The sequence below is a fragment of the Poromitra crassiceps genome (genome assembly GCF_964638095.1).
Source record: "Poromitra crassiceps genome assembly, chromosome: 23".
NCBI lineage: Eukaryota > Metazoa > Chordata > Actinopteri > Beryciformes > Melamphaidae > Poromitra > Poromitra crassiceps.
This window is the reverse complement of record NC_139639.1, coordinates 5,755,723-5,765,722: the sequence shown is the minus strand read 5'-3', so window position 1 is coordinate 5,765,722 and position 10,000 is coordinate 5,755,723. Positions and strand designations below refer to the sequence as shown.

Below are 10,000 nucleotides of genomic sequence, written 5' to 3'. Positions count from 1 at the left end.
TATGTGGTTTTTCCGCGGCACTGGGCCAGCGGCTCTGCCGGGGTCAGGGGATGGAAAAGTCAGGACACAAGTTCCGTCAGTCAGTCAGTCAGTCAGTCAGTCAGTCAGTCAGTCAGTCAGTCAGTCATGGGTGTTTAGTGCGTTTAGTGGGAAAAGGGCCTTAGCTGGGATAGGAAGGTGCTAGAGAGAGAGGGGTGGGTAGTATTAGTGGCGAGGGGGATGTGTGTGGTGTTGGGGGAAGGGGGGGGGAGGTTCCATAGCGATAGGAGGGTGGTAGAGAGTCAGGATTGGAGGGGTGGGTAGATGAAGTGGCTAGGGGGCTATGGGTGGTGTTTTGGGGGGAAGGGGTCATAGCGATAGGAGGGTGGTAGAGAGTCAGGATTGGAGGGGTGAGTAGAGTGGCTAGGAGGATATGGGTGGTGGGAGGTGATGGCAAGGAAGTGGGGGGAGGGAAAAGGGTCCGTATGGGGAGTGGTGCCATGGGCTTAACACCAAAATCTGTGGTGAAACCTGACACCTACAGGCAAAAAGTAGGGTACTGAACTGGCCATCTGCTATTGACTGGTCTTTGTGCCATGTCATGTCTATAGAAGGTGACCTCACCTGGCTGGTACAAAGACCAGCCAATAGCAGAAAACTAGTTCAGTACCCTACTTTTCACCTGTAGGTGTCAGGTTTCACCACAGATTTGGGTTTGGAGCTTAGTTACCCTTTAAAGGTTTGCGCTTGTTTACCCGTTTACGCAACGTAAACCCAGTCTGCTTTTTCAACTCCTCCCCTTCCTGTTCCTGCTACAATAGAAGGTAAAGGGCCGCCATGTTTTCATCACCTACCTGTCTATGCAACCAGCTCTCACTCTCATCCTCGTGTTTCTGAAAATACAGGGAGTTTATGGTGAAAGTTAAATGACAGTGAGCTTAATTGCCAGGTTTATATCTTTACTTTCACTCAACAGTTTTATTTGGACTATTTTTTTTTTTACATTTTAGTCAAGTGCACACATTGGCTTTATCTGATGAGGTGTAGGCTATATCTGTCTGTGATGTCACTTTGTTCTCTATTTGACCTGATGAAGGTTGAAGGACAGAAATGTTGTATCAAATAAAAGTTTATTGTAAAGGACAGTGTGCGGGAATCCTCTCTTCTCAGAATAATAATAATAAAGACATCGAAACAGAAATGAAACAAGACAAATGGAATTATGCGGTGACCAAAAAAGTGTTAAACAAATCAAAAACCATCTTATAATTATATAATATAATATAATATAATATAATATAATATAATATAATAATAATATAATAATATATTTTAGATTCTTTAGGGTCACCGCCCTTTGCCTTGATGGAAAAAGACAAAGGCTTTGGACAGAAATTCATACGATCAACTGAACTATTTATATTTGTCTAAGAAACTCATTTCAGGCATTTAAAGCATAAGACTTTAGATCAAAATGGCTTTGAGATCATGACAAAGTGCATTCAATTAGGTGTGTCCAAACTTTTGACTGGTAGTGGTAGTACTGAGTCATTAACAAAAATATTGTGCTTAGAGACAAGAGATGTCAGTATTTTGTCCCCAAAAAAAAGGTGTGAATAGAGAAAGAGATGATGAGAGTATGACGTTTTAATATTTCATATTTTAATATTTCACCTTAATGCAGACTCCAGTTGTAGCCTCACACAATGTCAAGATAGAGTTGTTCTGCGCTCTGTTCAGCCAGTTGATAGCCAGCTTGGTGCTGGTGGCCCATCGCACCATGGTGATATAGTATTCCTTCCTGGAAAGCAGAGGGCAGACGACATGATGACACACACTAGTATTCCTTCCTGGAAAGCAGGAGGCAGACGACATGATGCTGACACACACTGACAGCCTCTGTGAAACGCCAGGGGGCCATTCCTCTACTTGTTCATTCACACACGGTGGTGAGCTGCTCACTCACCCTATTCGGGGGTCATCAGGTTTCTTCATCACCACAGTGTGCAGGGGACCGTTGAGACTCACCACCGACAGATACACTACAGGGTTCTCCTCCCCGGCCTGCAGGGGGCGACAACACAACAGGACATTAGATCTGACAGGTCAGATCAGGTGCCAGCAAGGGAGGTGTCCGCCTCTTGTCTTCAAAGTGAAACAAGCTTAAGTCAAAGTCGTCCACGCATAACAAATAGAATATGTTGAGTTGACTGAATTGAACAGTAGGTGGCAGACTTGCCTTGGGGTAGTGATACTCTAAGCTGCTGGGGTAGAGCGAGCCGGTGAAGATGGGGACTTCCATCTTGGGCACCAGCGTGTCGTTGATGGTGGCGTAGGCCAGCCACAGACCGTCTGGAGACCACCAGTGGGCTATGTGGGTCTGCAGGATCTCCTCTGTAATACAAAGCAGCTAGATCACACACACTGCCAAGAATTCATGCTGCTGAAATCCCGGCTGTAGAAACACATTTCCTACAGGATTTATTGATCATGCGTAAAGAAGGGTATTAGTATTTATCGACTGCATTGTGTTTTCCAAAGACATGGTTGACAGCCGCAGTAAGCTTGCAGGGACAGGCCCCAAAATGACTCTGGAAAGATGAAAAAAGACTTTTATTCTAGCAGTTATAATAATGCCATAGCCGTCCCTGCAATGCAAGACAAGCTGAATACAGTGTCATCAAAAAAGTAATTGCCAGAGCAATTTAAGTTAAGTTATCCTTTGTTTATCCCCTTGGGGAAATTCATCCTCTGCATTTGACCCATCCTCTACTAGGAACCTTCCTAGAACTAGGAGCAGTGAGCAGCCACTGTGCAGCGCCCGGGGACCAACTCCAGTTCTTTTGCCAGTACCTTGGTCAGGGGCACTGACAGGAGTATTAACCCTAACATACATGTCTTTGATGGTGGGAGGAAACCGGAGCACCTGGAGGAAACCCACACGGACACGGGGAGAACATGCAAACTCCACACAGAAAGGACCTGGGACGGACCGGGGTTCGAACCCGGGACCTTCCTGCTGTGAGGCAACAGTGTTAACCACTGAGCCACCGTGCCGTCCATAGAGAGAGCGGCGTCAGCGGAGGACCAAAATGCGTGACTCATTAGCCAATGAACAGCCAGGAAGGGCTCTCGCACTACTTTTGAATGCTAAAATAAAGCTGATGATGTACAATTTGATTATAAAAATAAAAAAAATACAACACAAACTGTCCATTTTGCTGCAACTCCACAGTGGTGATTAATCCAGGACCTTACTTCCTGGAACTCCTTCAGAGAAGAAAGCTTAAAAGCCGGTGTTCTGTTACCTGATCAGAGAGTATTTATGTACCTAATATACCAACGCAGATAATGACATATCCCATATGACAGCGTTTGACATGTTTAGCAGGTAAAGCACGTCAGATTTATTCCTCCCATTTACTCTACTGTCAGTGAGGAAATGGAGATCCATTACTCATATTTAACTCTGGCAGCAGGAAATATGCTGGCATTATGAAATATGAAGGAGCAGGATGAAGGAGCAGGTAGAACCGAGTTCTTCGTCTCTCGAGTTTAGGTTCAACACCGCTTTTGATCATTCAGCGGTGACACAGAACAGAGGTCACTGAAACCGTTTAGAAGAATAAATAAAAGGCTCGCTTGGTCCTAAACAGATGTTCATTTAACGTCCACGAAGCAAACTGAAGTGGAGAGGAACATGACAAACAATGAAATGTAAGTCCTCACAGATATATGGATATAATAGCTATTATCATTGCTGTTGCCCAGCATTCTTCCACGAGGCAGTTCTCCACTCAGAAACTGGTCTACTCTGTATATACTGTCACAACATGATTCCATCATGTATTGTTTTGGACATGATGGCAGAGATGCTCACAAGTCATTTTTTGCAAGTCCAAGTCAAGTCTCAAGTCTTTGAGCTCAAGTCCAAGTCAAGTCTCAAGTCTTTGGTCACAAGTCCATTGCTTTGATTGGATGACATCAGTATAGATTTGTCAGTATAGAATTAGATTTATAGATGTTAATGCACCAAAAAAATGAAATAAAAAAAATAAAGATTGTTCACAAGTCCCAAAACTCAAGTCCAAGTCAAGTCTCAAGTCTTTGAGGATGAGTCTCAAGTAGGGGTGTCACAATATATCGTCCCACGAAATTTCGCGATAGTAAAACGTCACGATATGTATCGTTGAGATGAAATCTCATATCGCGATTCCCCCCCCCCCCCCAAAAATAGACAAAGAAACGTCTTTGTTTGTTGAAGTTCAATGTGTGGAAAGTAGTTCAGTTGAACAAGTCTCTGAAGAGACACATGAGAAGTTATACAGGAGAGAAACCATTCAATTGAGTTTCTGGCAAAACTGTTTACTTGACAGGAAAAACTGAAGATGCATAAAAAATAGACTAAGAAAAGTCTTGTTGTTTGAGTTTGAAGAAAAACTGAAGATGCATAATGAGAATTTATACTGCTGACTCCTTTTAGTTCAAAGTAAATCTAAGTGACGGTGTAACTCATTCTATTTCAAGATAAGCCTTATCTCCAATCTCATGTTTTTTCTAGTTGTTATTGTAATAACAATTTCCCACAACAGCATGTTTTGTATTTGTGCATTTCAAATAAAATACTACTTTTCCAGTCATATATTGTCATTATTCAAGTTTAAAAAAATATTGTTAAAATCGTATCGTATCGTATCGTTATCGTGAACCCAGTATCGTGATACGTATCGTATCATGAACTGAGTGTATCGTGACACCCCTAGTCTCAAGTCAAGTCTCAAGTCACTGTGAGTGAGACTTAAGTGCGACTCAAGTCCAAGTCCCAAGTCCAAGTCCCCATCTCTGCATGATGGTGAGAAACGGAGCCCCCCACCCCCCTCGCCACCCCTAAGTGCATAATTGAGCACTAATTGAGTGAGTCACCAGATCGGTGACTCACCGCATTTACACCTGGTTTTTAAATGCGACCTCTATCCGGATATGTTATCTGGATAATGGTCGCATTTAAAAACCAGGTGTCAATGGGGTGAAAGAGATCTGAACACAATGTGAGCCAGATGTGGTCAGGAAGATCGGATCACATCCTGAGCACAATGCGTTTACACCTTGCATTACCATGCATTTTTCCTTATCCAGATGAGGTCTTGATACAGGTCACATTTAAAAATCAGGTGTAAATGGAGTAAGAGATGGCTACTGCTGACATCACTTTCACACTCATCAAATTCCCCAGCATCCACTTGTGTGCTGTGAGTGAGGGAGCTGTCTTTCTGGAAGAGGCCACTCCCATCAGAATATGAGTTTCTGTTTATCATTTGGAATGGCTCTGCAGTTATTGATCTCTGCTCGGCAGGCTCTAAAAGATCCTGAGAAAGGTTGTGAGAACCATGTGAGAAAACCTGCTTTCAATATACTTTCCCCCATTCAATAATTTGTGTTTCCTTTATTTTTAGAGGTTGCCTGTAGTGTAGTTGGTAATGAGACATTTTTATCCAGCAGGGGGCGGAAGAGCTCTACGGAAAGCAACCAACCAATCTGTGGACCTACTTGAGTAAGAGCCAAACAACAGTCTTTTCTAAACTGATAAGACTCAGTCCTTGGTGGGGTCTTCATGATTCTCTCAGCACTGAGCTCACTGAATTATACATATTTGTTCAACAAGGCAGAATGGAGAGGCTGAAGGCTTTGTAAATGGGTTCAGATTAGGAAGAGGAGACTGCTCAGAGGAGGCAGAGGAGATGCTCAATGTTGTTGAGAACATCAGCTGACACATTAAGATTGTCTTGAATAGTTATTTGATGAAGGCCATAATCATAATGCGTCGATGTTCAGCGATGATCAGACTACCTTCAGCATCACACGACCCATATCTAGGGTCTAATCTACTGCTAATCTGAGATGCAGCTGCATGACTTGTGACTGGGATGAGGAAAAGCTCATGGCTTCCAGTTCAGTCTAATCTTGATTTTCAGCTTTTCAGTGCTTTATAAAGCACTTAAGGGTCATTGCACCAACGTTTTAGGCTTGCTTCCTATACCTAATCGTTTTAAATCCAAAATTAAAACTTTTCTTTTTAATGACACCTTTGACAGGTTTGAAGGTTTTAATCAATGCTGCTCTGGGGAAGGGGCGGGACGGGGGGGGGGGGGGGGCGTATAGTTTCTATCTTATAATTATAATTCTTTTACATTTTACATTTATTTTTGTATCAGTTTGTTTGCTAGGGACAATGCAAACTAACATAGTGCTACTTCAACAGGTTACAAACCTGGTGGAACATGCAACTGAGATGGTAAACTCCTGTTATGACATCCACTGTCTGTGTGGGGTTGGTGTCTCTGCTCGGACTGCATGTCAACCACTGCTGTCAGAGGCAAAGACACAACTGTCTAACACAGTGGTTCTCAAATGGGGGTCCGGGGCACTTTGCCAGGGGGTCCGCGAAAAGTTTTCAGGAAAATAAAAATAAACTTTTATTTATTTATTTTTGTGTGTGCAAAAGCTTCATAGTTCAATAAAAATAGTTTATGCTTTAAATCTAAAATGGTTCATGGATTACATTCTAACAAACCTATCAATTTAAAAGTCAAGCACGTTACCGTGGAAACAATTAAGCTTAGCCCAAAATCACAAATCAGAATGAGGCCACCCCCCCCCACACACACACACACACACACACACACAATAATACAATACAAAAAATGATGATGATGATGATGAGTGAGTACGTAAACCAGATTCCATAAGTTACCTGGGATCTTCCTCTTACCTCTTCAAAGACAGTCTGCTTTTTTTTTTCTTTTTTTCTCTCTTTTCTGTCTGTTTGAATTCGTTTACTTGCTTTCTTGTTTTTGTTTTGTTTTGTTTTTGTCTTTTGTTGTCGTTTTGTTTTGTTTTTAATCATTTCACAAATATGTATCATAAACTGGATATGGGACTAAGTTTATGGGGTGGGAGAAAATGTTTCCTTTCAGATTGAACACTCGTAGTCGGACACTGTCACATTGTATGTAACTTGCTTGAAGATTATTTGTTTTGGGTTTTGTCCCGTCTGCAGTTATACTGTTAAACTAATGTCTGAAAACAAAACAATAAAAAATTATATACTTAAAAAACTAATGTAGGTGGGACCAATCTGGGGGTATAGGAAATAGCAGAGTCCTGATTGGTTCTGAGAGGCTGTTTACAAATGAGCCGCTAAACCCCAGAAACTTGTCTGAGCTGGAAATACCAACTGTTGGAGTGCAGTAACAACATAGACGCGTCTTTCCCTCTATAAATACCTTCAATTCTCTTTATTTAACATGGCATCATGTAGAAAATGATTGTTCAAACAAATCCATGTTCAATTGATTTATTTATGTATTTATATTGTTTATTCCTAAAACCATAGATGACAGATTAGTCGACTATGATGCAAAGTGTTGACGAGTGGTTTTGATTGTCGACTAGTGTGTGAAACTCCTACTGTACATAAAGGAGAATATCTCTGCTTCTGACAAACTGTCTATTATCCAATTATAAAACCATACAGCAATAGAGGAAGAGATAGCCAGGGCTAATCTGTCTTTTCCTTTGATGTGATGTCGCCCGTCTACAACACAGACATAATCCCACTAATGAAGAAGAGATTACAGTTGGCCCTGAAGCACATTTCACACAGCACACTTTCCTTCCTCTAATAATAACTGGCATATTTTAATCACATTATACAATGACATTATCATCACAAACCCAAAGCCCTCTGAGGAAACCCCAAATTATTAACAACAACAACAACAATAATGATAATGATAATGATACTGATAAGGATAATGATAATGATAATGATAATAATAATAATAATAGCTAAACAGGGACTCTAGAAACTTGATTATTGTAACTGAATACACAGTGGTAATACCCGTCTCAAACATGGTGGCACACTCACAAACAAAGGCATATTCAAGTGTTATGTAATTGGAATGTCTGTGTGACGTGCAGCAATCAGAAAATGTTTCATATTAAATGACGAGTCTGCTGTCTGGTGAACAGCTGCTGAGAGATTGCAAAGGCGCAGACATGAATTCATTCAAATGGCCTGACGAGCTAAAGGCGAGCTAAAGGCGAGCTAAAGGCGAGCTAAAGGCGAGCTAAAGGCGAGCTATATGGGGAAGTGTCGGTGAGGAGGGGCACTGAAACCATCACTTTGCAGTGAATTGAGCTCCAGGATCTTCCTTTCTTTATTATACCGTCCTGTTCTGAGAGCACCGACCTCCCACTGCGGAGGGGCTGTCGCGCAAGAGACTCCTTTTAAATCAAATTGTATATTATCAGCCTTATTTTATGCATTCAAACGCAGCGCGAGCCTCCTTCCTGGCTGTTCATTGGCTACTTGTTGACCTCCGCTGGCGTCACTCTCTTACTAGATTGCTCTGACTGAAACATGGCTGTGCTCTTCCAAACGGAATCAAACACCTTAACTCAGCCCTCACATCAACCCGCCACCTCATATTAACTCAGCCACGTCTCAGATTAACTCAGCCACGCCTCAGATTAACTCAGCCACGTCTCAGATTAACTCAGCCACGTCTCAGATTAACTCACCCATACCTCAGATTAACTCAGCCACGTCTCAGATTAACTCACCCATACCTCAGATTAACTCAGCCACGTCTCAGATTAACTCAGACACGTCTCAGATTAACTCAACCACATCTCAAATTAACTCAGACACGTCTCAGATTAACTCAGCCACATCTCAGATTAACTCAGCCCTCACATCAACACCTGCCACGTCTCAGATTAACTCAGCCATGCCTCAGATTAATTTAGCCCTGCCACACCTCAGATTAACTCAAACACCGGCCACGCCACAGATTAACTCAGCCCTCACATCGACTCGCTGAAACATTTTCAGACTATACTCTTCCAATTTATTACCAATGTTTAAACAATTTAGTCTAATTTCAGTTGCCTCTGGTCGATCGTATCAACTCTAAATGATCGTGGAAGTTAGTTTCGGACAACAGTAGTGAGATCAATGGAGAATGTGTTGCTGCACAGACTTGCTGAATTGAATGGTGAGAATGAGGCTTGTGTGTAAAAAGGGGATATTATTATGATCTTATTATAGGTTGCAGTTCTCCTTGAGTAGGCGTGTGATGATGGTCTTACCCTCATACAACCAGTCTGCCTGCTTGAGTAGGCGTGTGATGGTCTTACCTTCATACAACCAGTCTGCAGTTCTCCTTGAGTAGGCGTGTGATGGTCTTACCTTCATACAACCAGTCTGCCTGCTTGAGTAGGCGTGTGATGGTCTTACCTTCATACAACCAGTCTGCCTGCTTGAGTAGGCGTGTGATGGTCTTACCCTCATGTAGGCGTGTGATGGTCTTACCTTCATACAACCAGTCTGCGAGGCCGTTGAAGACGACTCCCTCTTTACCGGTGGACACCAGGCGGATGGTACGGCTCTCTACTGTTGCTCGGTAGTAGATGTTGTTTTCAAAAATGAAGATCTGGACAGAGGAGCAGAGAACAGCCATCATCAGCTTCTCAATCACTGCAGGTAGACAATGAGTGTTCTGTGGATCCCGGTGATATCGCTAAAGTAAGAGCGGCCGCACACTTGAAACTCAATTTCCCGGTAGTCGTGCAAAAGTGGAGCCATGATTTCCTCAAAAGCTCCATCTCATACTTTCCAGTTCCCTCTGCAGCTGCCTGCAGCCCCGAGAGCAAAAACATCTGTGGCCCTTTTATCACAACGGGACGTCTCCCTCGAAAGCCCTCGACGTAAACGCCCAGACGCACAGCCCACCCACACACTGCCACTTCTCAGTTAATACACACTCAATCAACACACCTGCCTTAACACACACACACACACACACACACACACACACACTTCTCAGCTAATACACACTCAATCAACACACCTGCCTTAACACGCACGCATGCATGCACGCACGCACGCACGCACGCACGCACAGACACACACACACACACACACACACACACACTTCTCAGCTAATACACACTC

The 10,000-nt window shown here is 42.8% G+C and overlaps 1 protein-coding gene across 1 annotated transcript in view; it reads right to left on the bottom strand.

Moving 5' to 3' along the window:
* Positions 1–10,000, bottom strand: part of LOC310796555 (A-type potassium channel modulatory protein DPP6-like) — a gene marked incomplete at its 5' end in the record, with an annotated part of 77,760 nt that overhangs the window by 8,377 nt on the left and 59,383 nt on the right. The window contains 5 exons of the mRNA XM_083658760.1: positions 834–872; positions 1,654–1,780; positions 1,946–2,043; positions 2,219–2,373; positions 9,359–9,479. Of these exons, the coding sequence (XP_083514886.1) occupies positions 834–872; positions 1,654–1,780; positions 1,946–2,043; positions 2,219–2,373; positions 9,359–9,479 (540 nt within the window). The remainder of the gene's footprint in view (positions 1–833; positions 873–1,653; positions 1,781–1,945; positions 2,044–2,218; positions 2,374–9,358; positions 9,480–10,000) is intronic.